At 41.3% G+C, this 18189-nt stretch overlaps 1 protein-coding gene across 1 annotated transcript in view; it reads right to left on the bottom strand.

Moving 5' to 3' along the window:
- LOC146990491 (uncharacterized) overlaps positions 1-18189 on the bottom strand; it is a 64870-nt gene that overhangs the window by 45811 nt on the left and 870 nt on the right. The window contains exons 3-6 of the mRNA XM_085794750.1: positions 16417-18061; positions 14093-14347; positions 13028-13474; positions 11206-11649 (exon numbers count right to left, since the gene is read on the bottom strand). Coding sequence (XP_085650876.1) covers positions 11206-11649; positions 13028-13474; positions 14093-14347; positions 16417-18061 — 2791 coding nt within the window. The remainder of the gene's footprint in view (positions 1-11205; positions 11650-13027; positions 13475-14092; positions 14348-16416; positions 18062-18189) is intronic.

Here is an 18189-nt window from a genome sequence, read left to right as displayed (position 1 = left end):
CGCATGAGAGCACTCTGGGCCGGCGGAACATCCAACGTGAGACCTCACAAGTCGCAAGTTGATCCCCCCACCCCCTCCCCCTTGCCTCTCCTGACACACACAGAACCTGTAGTAGACCCAGTATATGTAGTAGGCCTACATGACTCTCAGCAGCAAGTTGACGTGACATAGGGGCGCCCCAGCGACCACTCCACTAACTTGACGGCGAGTTTTGTTTTGTCTTTTTTTTTTTTGGGGGGGGGGGGGGGGGGTCATGCGCCCTCACAAAGATTGCGCCCTGGGCGGTCGTCCATATTGCCCATAGCTAAAACCGGCCCTGGACGGGCTGCTGCCTCTCTGACGAGCTGCAGGTGTGCTCCGCAGGTGTAGCTTCACTTTCCCAAAAAGACAACGGAGCAAACTTCGAACAGCCGTCATTTGGATAAACTAACACATGTTGGGGATCTAAACAGTTACTTTCTTGCATGAAGAAATATTAAAACTTAACTAGAAAAAACATTTCCAAGAATGGAAATGGTGTGAATGCTGAAAGCAATGCTGAATGAGCTGAAGAAATTGTCGAAACAATGCTGAATGAGCTGAAGAAAGAAAGAAAGAAAGAAAGAAGAAAAGGACAGAAGGAAAGAAAGAAAATGGGAAGGGTAGATGGAGAAAGAAAGAAAGAAAGAACAAAAGGACAGAAAGAAAGAAGACACAGAGAGAAGGGTAGATAGAGAAAGAAAAAGGTAAGAAAAACAGAATAATAGAACATAAAGAGAATAGAGAATGAATGAAAGAGACAGACGGGTAGTAAGAAAGAAGGAAAGAAATTGGGGTGGATAAATGAAAGAGAGAGATATACAGAGAGCAGTAGAAAGAAAGAAAGAAAGAAATGGGGTAGAAACATAGAAAGAGAAAAGGAGTAGAAAGAAAAACAGAAAGAAACAAAGAAGTAAAAAGAAATGGGGTGAAAGAAAGAAAGAAAGAAAGAAAGAAAGAAAGAAAGAAAGAAAGAAAGAAAGAAAGAAAGAAAGAAAGAAAGAAAGAAAGAAAGAAAGAAAGAAAGAAGAAAAAGAGAGAGGGGGATGATAGATAGAAAGAGGTAGATGGATGGATGGATAGGGAGGGAAAGATAGAAAGAAGTTATGTAAAATACAAATGAAGGAGTAAAAGAAAGAAAGAAAAAGAGAGAAAAAAGAGACAAAGGGTTTATAGATAGATAGATAGATAGATAGATAGATAGATAGATAGATAGATAGATAGATAGATAGATAGATAGATAGATAGATAGATAGATAGATAGATAGATAGATAGATAGATAGATAGATAGATAGATAGATAGATAGATGGATGTTAAAAGCTGCGTCCTATGTCCCAGGCTCCACCTGTAATTGTACTACTATTAATAGAGTTGGAAAGACTAAACGTCTGAACTTAAATTCATGAGAAAAATATAAATTGTTGGAGATGTTTACATCAAAAGTATAAAATCATTGAGAGGTTGATGAATGTGAGCTGAAAACCTGTGTGTGTATGTGTGTGTGTGTGTGTGTGTGTGTGTGTGTGTGTGTGTGTGTGTGTGTGTGAGTCTGACGGTCTCTCTGTCTGCGTGTACATGTGCAGAAAGCCACAGAACTCCTCTCTCCCTAATGATCCGATTGATTGGCAGCCTGCCCTCAGAAGTTACCATGGCGACTCAACTAACTGCTTACATTTTACTGTGTGGAACAGTGTTGTGTTTGTGTGTTTGTCTGTTTGTGTATGTGTGCATGTGTGACTGTGTGTGAGTGTCTGTGTGTGTCTGTCTGTGTGAGTGTGATGCCTGTGTTTGTGCGTGGACATCCTCTGTCAGTCTGGTTTATCATGTGTCTGTGTGGGGCTGTGTTTAAAAACATCTTAACGAGCGGCCAGGCTGCACCTGCACTGTTCTATTTATAGACTTCGATAACGAGCTGGCCCCAACAGCTGGCCACTGCACACACAGCAGAGCAGAGCAGAGCAGAGCAGAGCAGAGAGATTTGAGCTCGGAGCAGCTTCTGAAAACAGCCCATAAAAAGAGAACCGTATACCTCTTATCAGAATGTGGCCATGACTACTGGGGCAAGGAGACCTTCCTGAGCACATTGATGTGCATTAAATGTTTGTAGGGCAAAAACTTTTCTCAGGGTCGCAAGGTAGAAAAGGGGGGCATTTCTGCTTTTCTAAAAAAATCAGCTCCTACTTTTATATTGAAGTGGATGAGCCACTGGAGCGGGTCTAGCTGCACAATTAGGCTCACGGAGACAATTCTGTAAGTCTGTCTGCTGTTTTGAGCACATCAAATGAGACACGACAAGTGTGGCTACAAACCAGTGAGGAAATCATGTGTCTAGAGTTTAATTTGTGGCCGTGCTGGCAATTTATCCAGAAAAAATCCTGAATGTTTTTTCGATCCCTCTCACTCTAGCGATGATGTCACTCACTCTAAGCCCTGCTCGTTAGACGCAACACACACCCATTATAAAGCTGGATTTTGTCAAAAAACTTAATGATTTTAAAGCGGCCAAATATCAGAAACTGTTGAAGATATCAATAAGCTGAGTCATAGAGGAATACTTAAAAAGTTTGTCTACAGCTCAGAATTTGAATGAAGTCACTAGCTGAAAGTATGTGGACACTTTAAAGGCTGAAAGAAGTAAGAAGATTTGAAGAGTTTCAAGACTGTTCCAATGCATTCTCTATGGGGAAAAAAAAATCAGAAATAGTTGAATATTGCAAAAAAGTATGAATAGTTGAAAAGAGAAAAGACATAGCACACCTGTCCCGAAAAGGCTGAACATTTTGATATTTGAATTGTTGAAATAGCACAAAGTATGAAGGACTAGTTAAATGCCGAAGAAAGGCAGAAAATGGCCGAACCGAATAACAATAGTGTGAATGCTTCCAGCATTCACACTAATAACTAGAAAAAACATTTCCAAGAATGGAAATGGTGTGAATGCTGAAAGCAATGCTGAATGAGCTGAAGAAATTGTTGAAACAATGCTGAATGAGCTGAAGAAAGAAAGAAAGAAAGAAGAAGAAAAGGACAGAAGGAAAGAAAGAAAATGGGAAGGGTAGATGGAGAAAGAAAGAAAGAACAAAAGGACAGAAATAAAGAAGACACAGAGAGAAGGGTAGATAGAGAAAGAAAAAGGTAAGAAAAACAGAATAATAGAAGATAAAGAGAATAGAGAATGAATGAAAGAGACAGAGGGGTAGTAAGAAAGAAGGAAAGAAATTGGGGTGGATAAATGAAAGAGAGAGATATACAGAGAGCGGTAGAAAGAAAGAAAGAAAGAAAGAAAGAAAGAAAGAAAGAAAGAAAGAAAGAAAGAAAGGGGGTAGAAACAAAGAAAGAGAAAAGGAGTAGAAAGAAAGACAGAACAAAAGAAAGAAACAAAGAAGTAAAAAGAAATGGGGTAAAAGAAAGAAAGAAAGAAAGAAAGAAAGAAAGAAAGAAAGAAAGAAAGAAAGAAAGAAAGAAAGAAAGAAAGAAAGAAAGAAGAAAAAGAGAGAGGGGGATGATAGCTAGAAAGAGGTAGATGGATGGATAGAGAGGGAAAGATAGAAAGAAGTTATGTAAAATACAAATGAAGGAGTAAAAGAAAGAAAGAAAAAGAGAGAAAAAAGAGACAAAGGGTTTGAAGATAGATAGATAGATAGATAGATAGATAGATAGATAGATAGATAGATAGATAGATAGATAGATAGATAGATAGATAGATAGATAGATAGATAGATAGATAGATAGATAGATAGATAGATAGATAGATAGGACACATGTTAAAAGCTGCATCCTATGTCCTGGCTCCACCTGTAATTGTACAACTATTAATAGAGTTGGAAAGACTAAACGTCTGAACTTAAATTCATGAGAAAAATATAAATTGTTGGAGAGTTTAGAGAGTTTATTTATTTAGCACACAAATTTCAATGGTGCAAGGAGGGAACGAAGCCGGTTGGCTTGTACATAGGTTCCACCCCTATAACAAATTACAACAAGACAAATTTCAATGGCTAACAAATAAACAGATGTTTACATCAAAAGTATAAAATCACTGAGAGGCTGATGAATGTGAGCTGAAAACCTGTGTGTGTGTCTGGGTGTGTGAGTCTGACGGTCTCTCTGTCTGCGTGTACATGTGCAGAAAGTAAAACTGTTAAGCGCCACAGAACTCCTCTCTCCCTAATGATCTGATTGATTAGACCTGCGTGGTAGCCTGCCCTCAGAAGTTACCATGGCGACTCAACTAACTGCTTACATTTTACTGTGTGGAACAGTGTTGTGTTTGTGTGTTTGTTTGTTTGTGTATGTGTGCATGTGTGACTGTGTGTGAGTGTCTGTGTGTGTCTGTCTGTGTGAGTGTGATGCCTGTGTTTGTGCGTGGACATCCTCTGTCAGTCTGGTTTATCATGTGTCTGTGTGGGGCTGTGTTTAAAAACATCTTAACGAGCGGCCAGGCTGCACCTGCACTGTTCTATTTATAGACTTTGATAATGAGCTGGCCACTACAGCTGGACCAACTGCACACAGAGCAGAGCAGAGCAGAGAGATTTGAGTTCGGAGCAGCTTCTGAAAACAGCCCATAAAAAGAGAACCGTACCTCTTATCAGAATGTGGCCATGACTACTGGGGCAAGGAGACCTTCCTGAGCACATTGATGTGCATTAAATGTTTGTAGGGCAAAAACTTTTCTCAGGGTCGCAAGGTAGAAAAGGGGGGCATTTCTGCTTTTCTAAAAAAATCAGCTCCTACTTTTATATTGAAGTGGATGAGCCACTGGAGCAGGTCTAGCTGCACAATTAGGCTCACTGAGACAATTCTGTAAGTCTGTCTGCTGTTTTGAGCACATCAAATGAGACACGACAAGTGTGGCTACAAACCAGTGAGGAAATCATGTGTCTAGAGTTTAATTTGTGGCCGTGCTGGCAATTTATCCAGAAAAAAATCCTGAATGTTTTTTCGATCCCTCTCACTCTAACGATGATGTCACTCACTCTGACCCAACCCCATACACACTCATTGAAAAGTGTGAAATTTGTCAGAAATCCTCATGTGCTTTTAAAGGATTTATCTCAAAAACGGTACAAGCTATGAAAAAGTTGTACATACAGGATGAATACATTAGAAGTTTGTCTACAGCTCAGAATTTGAATGAAGTCTCTAGCTGAAAGTATGTGGACGCTTTAAAGGCTGAAAGAAGTAAGAAGATTTGAAGAGTTTCAAGACTGTTCCAATGCATTCTCTATGGGGGAAAAAAAATCAGAAATAGTTGAATATTGCAAAAAGTATGAATAGTTGAAAAGAGAAAAGACATAGCACACCTGTCCCGAAAAGGCTGAACATTTTGATGTGAGAATTGTTGAAATAGCACAAAGTATGAAGGACTAGTTAAGTGTCAAAAGTATAAAGAAAATGGCCGAACAGAAGAACAATAGTGTGAATGCTTCCAGCATTCACACTAACTAGAAACAGCATTTCCTAACGGAACATGCGTGTGAATGCTGAAACCCAATGCTGAACCATGCTGAATTAGCAGAATAAATTGACAAAGACATGTGGTGGAAAATTGCTATGATGGGTATTCTCCTTGTAATAAGTGGTAACATAGTCTTTGAAGTAGTTGTAGTAAGACCATGTAGCAATCCTGTTAACTCCATTAGTAGAGACATTTGTGTATTGACCATAATAAACCTGGGGGCAGAGCAAGGACACTAGGATGACCCATGTACAACCTTGTTTACTAACTGATCTAGGTTGTAAATTCCTATAGGGAAACCAACAACGGGGGTAGACATTTGTTGAGTAACACATCTGTTGGATTGTTTTATTGTCTGAGAAAGCTAGAAGTGTTTGTAGTAATGTCTAACCAGAGTCATAAAGTGGGGTATAAGAAGGGACAGCAACCTCTGTTCTTGGGGCACTACTCTAAACTGCTACTGCCATGTAGTTCTGTGTTCTGTTCCCTTCTCCCCTTCTCTGTGGAGAATGGAGAATAAACTTGGGTGCATGCTACCACTCCTGTCTTGTTCTTTGACTCGCCACCGGCAGGACCAATATTCCCACGACAGACATGCGGAATGGCATATAAGAAACGTGTCCATGGAAGGAATTGAACCCACAACTTCATGAGTGGTAACCTAACACACTAACCATATGGCCACAGAGAACCTGAGTTACAATGAGCTTTATACTATGAGGAATCAAAGACTGACCAATGACAGCTGAATAATTGGAATCAAAGGTCAAGCAATGATGTGAAATGACTGAGGCAGGAATCGAACCCATGACCTTATGATCATTAAGCCTTTACTCTGCCACTCGGCTACAGAGAGCACACTGCTTTCAAGACTGTTGTCATTCATTGTAATGTGATGATGTGCTGCAAACTGGTATGAGTAATCAAGGAGATAACAAACACCTGTAACCAATTGAAGGCGGGGGAGGAGAGCAGAATTCAACATAACATAACAAGAGTTCTTCCCTTGGATTCGAACCAGTGACCTTGGGGTTGGCAAGCGGCCACCCTACTCCCTACACTACAGTGGAGTTATGAGGAAGAGGTTGAGACTTTGATGAATGTGAGATTTTTCAATGATGCTTAAAAAAAAAAGTAGCCTAAGGAAAGTGCAGAAATTAGCCACACCAAGCAAGAAGAGGACTTTTTTGTGACCTGTGACTATTTTTTGGTGAATTAAAATGAATTAAAAAGCACTTAACAGCAAGTTACAAAGTTGAGCTCCTTCTCCTGCTGCTGTGAAAAAAATGCATTGGGCTGAATGAGAGCAGAGAGCTCCCTGGCTGCATTTAAAAAATATTTTAAATTATTCTCTGAGTCTCTGTGCATTTTTGACGGCATTGTGAGACCTAAGACAAGCGTGGCTACAAACTGTTTCCAAAATCATGAGTGTAGAGTGTCATTTGTAGCTTTGCTAGTAGTTTCAGAAGAAAAGTTCCAGTCGCTTTTTTGGATCTCCTGCACTCTACGATGACGTCACCCACTCTGACCCAACCCCATACACACTCATTGAAAAGTGTGAAATTTGTCAGAAATACTCATGTGCTTTTAAAGGATTTTATTAAAACGGTACAAGCTATGAAAAAGTTGTACATACAGGATGAATACATTATAAGTTTGTCTACAGCTCAGAATTTGAATGAAGTCTCTAGCTGAAAGTATGTGGACGCTTTAAAGGCTGAAAGAAGTAAGAAGATTTGAAGAGTTTCAAGACTGTTCCAATGCATTCTCTATGGGGGAAAAAAAATCAGAAATAGTTGAATATTGCAAAAAGTATGAATAGTTGAAAAGAGAAAAGACATAGCACACCTGTCCCGAAAAGGCTGAACATTTTGATGTGAGAATTGTTGAAATAGCACAAAGTATGAAGTAGGGCTGGGCGATAAACCGAAAATTTATCGATATCGAAATTTACGACGATAACCGACGTCATTTTGCCCAGGTCGGTAAATTCGGTTTTAAAAAAAGAAGAAAAAAAATTAAACAAAATAAAAGTCGTTTTTGTCTTTTTTGGCTGTGTGTGTAGGTAGGCTGTGTTCATGTCCCTTTAAGAGCGGTACTACTGTTCAGCGTGTGTAGTCACGTGACTCCACCCCCTCCAGTCTGTAACAGGAGGGGACAGAGCCGTGACACCGGCAGTAGCGCGGCGAGCGCGCTCATCTGTACTGAGACTGTTGTTATTTTTTCACCTGAGTTAATGACACACACACACTAGAGCAATGAGAAAACACCTCGCTGAAATGTCGGATTAAAAACGTGCAGCGTCGGCCGCCACCGTCACGTGATTTAGTCAACAGACCAGCGTGAAGGGAGTGACAAGAAATTGTAGACAGAAACGGACATGTGGCGTTAAATGTATGTGCTGAAATAACCACGCTGACGTTCTTTATTGATAAACAGATCAGCGCCGTCCAGCGGGTCGAGGCACTTTAAGAAGTTTACAAAGTGACGGTAGATTATTACTGTGCATCTGCTCCGACCCCATTATGAAATATTGGCGGCGATAATTAAGAAGCAGCGGCAGCCACAACTGAATGTAGCGAAAACGTTCAAAAGTTGAAGCCTGGGGCTGCTGAGGTAGTCATCTGGTTGAGGAGGAAGAGCAGCTTGTTCCAAAAAGAAATGTTGTAGCCATGTTTGCTGCAATAATGTGTGCTTATCAGTTGTTCAATAACTCTAACCAACTAAAAGTATTTTATTTGTATTTTCTTAACATATTTTCAGACAGTGTATAGTTTTAAAGTGGCACCTCTGTAAATACAGCAGTTATAGCAAAAAAAAAAAAAAAAATATATATATATATATAGGCCTATAGAAATAAATAGGTCCAGGGGAGACATGCTATCCGCGCGGGGGGGTGGGGGGGGGGTGAGTAGTTATCGTCCATTTATCATTATCGAGGCAAACTGAACAATATATCGTGATATTGATTTTAGGCCATATCGCCCAGCCCTAGTATGAAGGACTAGTTAAGTGTCAAAAGTATAAAGAAAATGGCCGAACAGAAGAACAATGGCCGAACAGAAGAACAATAGTGTGAATGCTTCCAGCATTCACACTAATTAAGTGAGGTAATTACAGCACTACAGCGGGAAATAAAACAGCTCTTTGTTTTACAGCTACCACTGCCGGTTGCCACAAGATGCATTCTGGGAAGCTTGTCCCCTCCGTTTGAAGTGTGCCTCTGAAAAATCTTCGTTTGAAGAGGTAGCCCTACCGCATACCGCTAACCCTCTGTCCTAACGAGATTTGGGACACCCCTACCCCTACATGCGAACACGCAAAACGGAGGGGTACAGCTAGGGCTGCAGCTATCGATTCTTTTTGTAATCGATTAATCTAGCACTTTATCGATCGATTAATCGATTAATCAGACAATTTTTTTTGCGTTTTTAAACAACAAAAATGATGTGGCTTCGAATGATCAAGCATTTGGCTTTTTTTATTGGCTCCAAAAAGCCCATTTATTGCAAGTGCAATAAGTAGGTAACAACACAGTTAACTTACTGTACATTTAAACATACAACATTACAAATAAGGATTGCACATTTGCTCCTTCTGAAAATTACCTGAGACCAAAGAATATAAAATATCAAGCCAAACAGGTTAACAATATAAAATGTATATATAAAAAAAATAAATGTATCTAATACAATTATAAGTCAAGACTTGGCATAAAAAACTAATTATGTTTTCTATTAAAATTCTGATTAAAAATTGGGTCAGGTCTGACCACGGGCTTCTTTATTTATTTATTTATTTTGCCGTGGTCCAGCCGAGAATTAATGCTCGTGAGTGCAGCTGCATCAGGTCCAGGCTTCAACACCTGCGGATCGGACCGGGTCGGGTCTTTGAGAACCGTAGCATCTTAGAAAGTGCTCAAACGGGCTTTAAGAGACATATTAAAGCTCTTAAAGCCTGTCCAGCACAGGAGACCGGAGTTTTTTTTTCTTTTTTTGAGAAGTTACGATGGGTTTACATATGACGGTCTGGGAGACGCTGTGGAGCAGGGGGAAGCGGAGGGGGGGGGGGGGGGGGGTTACAGGTGCCGGCACCGCTGCAGTAGACACACTGCACTTTGTTCTCTTCCTTATTGAGTATGTAATGATCCCAAACTTTAGATTATCTCTGCCGTTTACGGACATCCCGACTCTCCGCCATCGCACACTAGTGGTGTGTATCCTTAAAGGTTATAGCTACAACTTTTTCATCAAAAGAATACATTTTTCAAAAATAATGCATCCACAGAATGTCTAGAGGGGTGCAGAATAAAAGTATTAATTTTACTGAATTTTTTTTTAATAGTATATAAATAATTGTTTAATAAATTTTGGCGGGTCCGACATATATAAATATTTACATCTGGTTACGTTGGCAACGTCGGTATGGAATGATCTCTGTGGCAAAAGCATTAGAACGTTGATGTCATGTGTAACTGCTGTAAAGCCTGCCACACACATTAAGATTTTATAAATCTCAACCGATTTATTATCTGTGAGAGACCCCACACATGAAGATAAAAAATCTGTGATTGAACAGTTTTGATCGTATTGTGTGTGGTGTCCTGCGATATTCCAAACACAGCACACCACACACATTAAGATTTTTCAGAATCTTGACCCTCTGATCAGAAAACAATTCGGCATCAGCAGCGATACCAGGGGTGTCGTTGTAGCTACTCTTTCGGGTCTATTTCCGGAATGGACAATGAGAGCGACGTAATTTTTTTTTTAATGAAAGCGGGACACTTCAGCCTTTACAACGATCCCATCGGTGTGTGTCTGTGTGTCTGTGGCTCCGGACACCGAGCAGTCAAGCGGCTGTCCAATAGGGAGCCGTGCTGTCACATGACGGGCTGTGAGCGGCGGTCACATGATCGTTTAAACATGGCTGCAATTGCTGGCTGTTGCCGGCTACGAGCGCTACTGTCTTTGCTATCGGCTATCAGGAAACCTCCCGTGTATGCGTGAATGTGTGTGTGGACCTCATGTAACACCAGGGCTGCACCATGGCTCTCTGTGAGGTTGCCGGTGTTGTGCGGAGAAGTGGCTTGTTGCCGCGAGCAGCAGCATGCAGAGCTCGGCCAGCAGAGCTCAGCAAGCAGGCGCTTCTCCGCACAACACCGGCTCTCCACACACAAGATGACTTTTGATTGAAACGGCCACCGAAGTCGGCCCCGATAATCGTAAATATTGAACATGTTTAATACTTACGATTATCGGCGCCGAACGTTTTCCGAGCCGATTGTCGGGGGAATTTTGACTCTTAACACACCACACACTACAAGAGAATCTTATAAGATAATCTTAAGACCTTAAGATAATCGGGCGGTGTCTGTCCGTGGTCGGAAGGGGGAAAATCGGGGCAAAATCAGCCCGATTATCTTTATGTGTGTGGCAGGCTTAACTGGCAACCAGTAAAATGGAAGGTTGGAGCGAGAGCAGGCAGTGTGAGTGGAACACCTACTGGCCAGGAGGAATTAAACTTGTAGCTATCACCTTTAACAATGGTCCGTGTGGAACAATATCCCTGCGGCCTGCGTGTCATAGGAATATAACAAAGCTTCGAGGCAGAGTTTTTGCCTCGAGCTACTTTTTGTAATCGAGTTAATCGAGTAACTCGATGAATCGTTTCAGCCCTAGGTATGGTGGTAGGGCCAAGGGGTGAAATGGGATTCAGTCTTACCTGAGCTGTGAGATATAAGGCAGACACTGCAGCAAACTCCTCACTTCACTCTCTTCATCTGACCAGTCTGTCAGCTCCACTGGTTTCTTCTCTGGTTGGAGTTTCAGCACTTCCAGGAGGATGGAGGTCTTTCTCTCTGAGAGGTTTATGGTCCAGACTGAAGGAGCTGACTGGAGAACTGAGAGTAATGCTGGAAGGACTCTCAGACCTGTTTTAGTCTCAGAGTCCTTCACATGGGAGAAAAGATCCAGCAGGAAATCACTCTGATGTTCTGTGTTACAAATCCAACTGTCTCTGTCATTAAGGAAGCATATTATGTCTCTGCACACTGATGTTACTGTCTCCAGTATCTTCTCTCCTGTCTGATCTTCTCTCTCTGCTGCTGCACAGAACAGATTCACAAACAACTTGACTCCATCAGAGACTTCAAACCAGGGAGAGAAACTGGAAGAGAAGAAAACATTGAATGAAGACGTCAGTATCAGAAACAGAGACACACAACACTGACATACAGGGAGTGGAGCTGCTAAAAGTCACTAAACAGCTGCTAATGAGCAAAACACAGTCACATCAATCAGCCTGAAACTCAACTAACAACCACTTTGACTGACCAACTTCACTACATGTTGAAGGAACCAGAATGTCAGACAACAGTGGTGGATCCTCCAATCACTGATCAATCAATTAGCTCCAAAGCCTGAAATACTGGACCTCCATTTAGAACATCCATCATTCTGTTCAACTCTTTACAGATCAATAAAGTTGTAGTGAAGCATCATGAGAATTCACACTGGTTTACTGTCACTTCATCATGATAATTCATTTTCATCTGTTCCTGTTTAAACATCCTGAAAATGTAATAAAATTTGCACTTAACTCAATCGAAAATGTAATAAAACCCAATAATAAAAACTCCACCAATAATGTAATAAAATGTCCTGACTGATATTGAAATAACATTTTACTGATAATGTAATACATTATTACATTATTGGGAAATTCCCAGTGGGATAAATTGCAGACCTTGAGAACCATACAGCCATATGCACAAGTGCAGCTATTCAGGGACATGCAACTACATCCTGGTCTCACTGAGTGGGTGATGGACTTACCTCCCACTTTCTCCAACTTCCCATTTCTCCGACCATACATGTTTATATTTATGCGTCCATTAGTCCGACTTCCCATTTCTCCGATTTAAGTAACCTTAACCCTAATCCTTACCTTAACCCTTACCATAACCATAAACCTCTTGAAGAAGTTGGATTAATAGTCAGAGAAATGGGCGGTCAGACTTTTGGGCGGTTGGACTGACATATTCTCCCCACACTGGAGACCCAAGGTACCTCTTCACTTAGATAAATCTCATAATATACTATAAGTATGACAATTTGTCAAGTATTACATTATCCGTTTTGAAAAAAAGAAAACCACCTGAAAATGTAATAAATTCCCAATAATGTAATAAGTATTACATTATTGGTTGAGTTATTAAATTATTGGGTTTTATTACATTTTCAATCGAGTTAAGTACACATTTTATTACATTTTCAGGTGTTATTACATTTCCAGGAAATTATTACATTATAGGGTGCAACACTCCTTTCTGCCCTGAGGAACTCTGGGTAATGTAGTCATCACTACACTGTAGTGGCTGGACGGAGTCACAATGTTCCCTCAGTAAAACTACACAGCATGATGTGATGTTCATGTGGACTGGTCAGTTCAACACTTCACCTTCAAACTAACAGTGAGCTGGTGAAGATGAAGAACACAGCTCCACTAATGGAAACTCAAGTCATGTTTAGTACAGAACATTTACCTGAGCTGTGAGATATAAGGCAGACACTGCAGAAAACTCCTCACTTCACTCTCTTCACCTGACCAGCCTCTCAGCTCCACTGGTTTCTTCTCTGGTTGGAGTTTCAGCACTTCCAGGAGGATGGAGGTCTTTCTCTCTGAGAGGTCTATGGTCCAGACTGAAGGAGCTGACTGGAGAACTGAGTGTAATGCTGGAAGGACTCTCAGACCTGTTGTAGTCTCATGGTCCTTCACATGGGAGAAAAGATCCAGCAGGAAGTCACACTGATATTTTATATCTTTATCATTCATGTCTCTGTCACCCAGAGGGAATCCTCTGTATCTGCACACTGATGTTAACATCTCCAGTATCTTCTCTCCTGTCTGATGTTCTCTCTCTGCTGCTGCACAGAACAGATTCCCATAGACAGTGGTCTCTCCTGAAGGATCTGGGCACTGAGGCACAAAACTAAAACCACAAGCACAACAAAATAAATAAAAAATGACAGAGTCAGATGTATGTTGTTGTTTTTTAAACAAAAACATCAAACACGTTTACACAACATATGTGTATGATTGTACGCAAATATAATGTTAACACAATGCTTGATCACAGATGAAGTGACACTGTAATCTAATTTTTTAACCATTCATCCTACATAATGAGACTCACCTCAGACCTCTCAGGTTCTACAAAATCTAAATGTTAATTACTTTATTATCATGATTTTAATCATTATTATGAGTCACTCTGCTACACCTGTCACACCTGATCACTGTGATATCCTGTGATCTCCCAACAGCCACCAAATATTTAACAGGTGTTTTGAGTACAGAACTCCAAAATCTGAGATGTCAATAATAATTCACTGTCATGATGTTGTATCATAGACTAGATTAAAAATAACGAACAGATTAATCAAGAATATAATTCATCTTCATCTCTTTTAGTCTTATGTGTCACATTTTCAGATCATAAATGGATGGACAACCAAATTTTTCTCTTTTCTTTTTAACACTGATGTTTTCACTAAATGATAAAAATGAAGATGTTTGTAATTATCAGACAGAGACAAACACCTCCTACCTGAGAGTCCTGATGTAGGGCAAAGCCTTTGAGAGGAACAGACACAGTCTGTGACAGACAGGATCTGGGTTCTCCCAGTAGAAGCAGACATCAACCTTTGTCTCAGCCTTCTGCAGGACGTTTACAGCTCTTTGAAACAGCTGCATTTTACCCTCAACTGGAAGGTGCAGCTGATGCCCAGCAAGGCCAAGTAACCTGACATGGTCCATCTGCTCTTCACTGAGAAGGATCAGTTTCCACAGCAGCAGGTCACACCTACAATTAGAGCAATTATCAAGGACACACTGTAAGAGCAAAGTACAACATTAAAACAGTAACAAATGTCCTGTCCACTTTGATACTTTCTATCCTAAAGTAGAAATGTAGAGACCTGAGCAGCTGTTGGACACTCAGAGCCAGGGCCGGCTCTACGCAGGGGCAAGAGGGGGCAGCGCCCCCTCAAATAAATGTCTTGCCCCCTCAAATCCAAATTTTAGAAGTTGAGAAAGCACATTTTAATATACTCAAAAAATGTGTATATTACCAAAGAGAAAGAAGTTAAGTTGGGGGTCCGCCCGCTATTCAGACATCCCTCTATCTAGACATGCCGGTAGTCCGACACTTTTTGATACCGCTATTCCGACACGTCGTCTTTTTTTTTTTTTTTTACAGCTGCGATACCCAGGCGCGTCTCTCTCTCTCTTTTCTTTTCAGCATGCCTATCACTGGTTTGATGAGGGAGTGATGTTCTTAATCTCAACAACTAAACTATCAAGTCACAAACAAACTGACACACATGATAAACAAACAGAACTATGTTGCAGTTTGTTTGTCAAGTTAACCTGTCACCTTCAGCACCACGGACAGCGCCGCGGATGAGCCGCGGAGCTGCAGCTGTGAGCGTCTGGGCTCTGGGGTTAGGGCCTGGGGCCTCATTTATCAAAACTGTAAGTAAGCAGTGTAAAACTGCTGCTACTAAATTTTTTGCTTAGGCCTACGGCGAAAAGACACCCAAAATATTTACACCTTTTTCAGATCTATTAAACTGTGCGTGCACAACTCTCCACAATTTCTCTTTGATAAATCAAACTGGATCCAAGAATGGTGCGCAGTCGCGCACGTGAACACACCACATATTCCGTCCCCGGAACGCCTAGACACAACCATATATGGTCAGCACGTGCATATTAATTAGCCACGTGCGCTCTGTGGAGCGACAACGAAGACAACGGGCGGAGGGAGGGGGGGCGGGGGGGGAGCGAGATAGCTACACGGCATCGGGCAATAAATCAGTCAGAAAAATGATCTTGCATTTGGGGCGGTGCATGGCGCAGTGGGTAGAGCGGCCGCCCCATGTAGAGGCTACAGTCCTCGCCGCAGGCGTCCCCGGTTCGAATCCCGCGTCGGGCAGACCTTTCCTGCGTGTCATTCCCCCTCTCTCTGCCTCCCCATTTCCTGTCTATCTCTACTGTCATCACTATCAAATAAAGGCAAAAAGCCGAAAAATATACTTTAAAAAAAAAAAAAAAAGATCTTGCATTTTAACAAAGCTACAATAAAAACAAAAACCTCCCAAATCTCAACAAAAGGGAGCAGAAAGAAGAATAATCTTATGTAATCTGTCCCTTTATCCCAGAAAATCTTTTTTTTTTCTTTTACCTATGTTAAAACAATGTAAAGCAGGACGATAGTTACCATTACTTTGAACGCGGAATGTTTGAAAAATAGTAAAGTGCGCTACTCCGACAATGAAAAAAAAAAAATGTCGGAATAGTGGGATGCTTGAAGAATAATGTTAATGCCGCTATTCCGACAATTAGAAGTCAATGTCGAAATAGCGGCATGTCGGAATAGCAGCATGTAAGCTACAAGTTGACAAAATTATCTGCAGTAGCACAAAAATCCGCCGAAAAAGGGACAGTGTTCTTTTCTAAAATGTTCTGTTCCTTTTTCTTTTTTTTTTAGTATTCATAAGACTACCTTTCAGTTTTGTAAATCTTGACCATAGTAGACCCGCCCCCCCCCCCCCCTCTTCTCAGAGTACACCAGAATGCTTCACTCACATTTTAAAATCACAAAAGGCTCTAAGACCCTGGTTGGCCCCCCGGCCCCTAGTTGGACAGGTCTGAAGGCAGAGGCCTGACAAAGTGCAATCCACTTCTCCAGGTTGGTGTTGGACACATGGCCAACAACCCAATTCAATTAAGTTACTGTAAGCACAGAGAAAAAAAAGTGCTGGAGCATGATGTGTTCAGTTCACATGATGCCCCCTTCACATTTCTGACTGCCCCCTCATATATGCCTGCCTAGAACCGGCCCTGCTCAGAGCTCATGCTCACCCGTACCATTGGACATTTTGAAGGCATCCATACAGTCGTCTCAGTCCTGGTTCTGATATCACAGCGTCTTCAAGGTCCAGCTGTATTTTCCTCTCCTTGGACTGAGTGACCACATAGGCCACAGCACAGCAGGAGTCTGGGTCCAGACTCCATCCACTGAGATCCAGGCAGTAGTCCAGTTTGTCCAGAAGGTGGACACATGCTTCAAGACACTGGGACTCATACAAGCACTGACACAAGAACAGTATGTCCACATCAGACCCACTGTCCTCAGCATCAAACTCGTCTGGCTCACACAGACTTTGATGAAATGTGTTAATCATCTCCTTAAAGAACCAGTCAGACGTTTTCTTGAGCTCCTCAGCTGGAATCAGACACTCCATCAACCTCGGGTTCTTCTTGTTCAACAACCTGCACATGAAGGGGATCAGATACTTCATGTGTTTCTTCTCTTTGGTCAGACATTGCTGAAGAACTTCCCTGATTTTACCTGGCTGCTTGAGAAGCCACAGTGCAGCAAAAAACTCCTGCATGGTGTAATGAAGAAATGCGTATGTTTTTTTTGTCTGAGTGGGAGAGACTCTGATAACAAGTTGTCTCAGGAAGGAGAGGACACAGCTGTCTGTGAAGGGAACATCTGTTAAGTTCACAGTTCTTCCCTCAGTTGCACGAAAAGCAGCCTCAGCCAGAGACAGGATTTCACTCCCTGTCTTTCTGATGTGGACATCCAGATACTTGGTTCTTATTGGTTTGTTGCTGTTCTTCTGAAGACAGAAACGAACGATGTTGATGTATATTTCAGTCACAGTGCAGGGCTGTGGAGAGTCTTGTGATGAACAGCAGGCAGACACCATCAGTGCATACATTGGGAGGTGACAGAGAGAGAACAACTCCAAGTTGTCCAACACCTTCTTGTGTTCTTCACCAAGTGTTGAGGTTAAGTATGTTTTAATGGACTGTTCACTGAAGCCTTTCACTTCCACTCTGACAGAGTCTTCAGAAAACAGCTCTTCATCTTCATCATCTGGTCTGCATGTTACTATGATCTTTGCTTCAGGTAGTAGGACTTTCTGTACAAGTCTCTTCACCACAGATGAAGACAGATCTTTGATTCCATCAAAAATGATCGTCACATTGTCAGAGTTCTTCTTTATATCATTTAAAACCTCTTCTTTGTCCTCGTCTGGTTCACTGAACAAAGTGAAAAGAAGTTCCTCCAGGTTCACAGCCTTCATGGAGTCAGATGTTTCTCTCATGTCAAAGTAAAACATGTAGTCCAACACCTCATCATCTCTTTCTGCCCAGAGTTTCAACATTTCCTGTGTGACGGCCGTCTTCCCAATCCCTGCCTTACCAACCAAAACAATGTTTTTATCTGTTTTCAGAAGTTCACTGGGGGAGATTTCTGCTTTCTTCTCAGGGATGTATTTCCTCATCTTTTTATGGCGACTCGTCTTACTTTTCTTGCTCTTCAGTTTCTTTATTTTAGATGGAGAAACATTTTCTTCTGTGTCTAATACAAGTGGTGTGTATGACAGATCTGATTTGTTGCTTCCTGCAAAGAGATTTTTGTTTGCTGTCCAAAACTCATTTGATATTCTTTGTGCTTTTGACTTCAGCTTTGTCTGATATCTGTGGCACGGCCTGGAACCTAAGACAACAGCACAAAAAGAAATTCACTGTGAGTTTGTCTCTTTGTTTTTACACACTCCTGCTTAACAGTGGATGAATAAATGCACATAAATAGATAAAAGTGAAGCAAACACAATGAACACTTCA

Source organism: Trachurus japonicus, chromosome 2 (assembly GCF_045865225.1).
Source record: "Trachurus japonicus isolate A0001 chromosome 2, Traja_1.0".
In the NCBI taxonomy this organism is placed as follows: Eukaryota; Metazoa; Chordata; class Actinopteri; order Carangiformes; family Carangidae; genus Trachurus; species Trachurus japonicus.
Note: the sequence above shows the minus strand (reverse complement) of the source record. Positions and strands in the feature narration are given on the sequence as shown.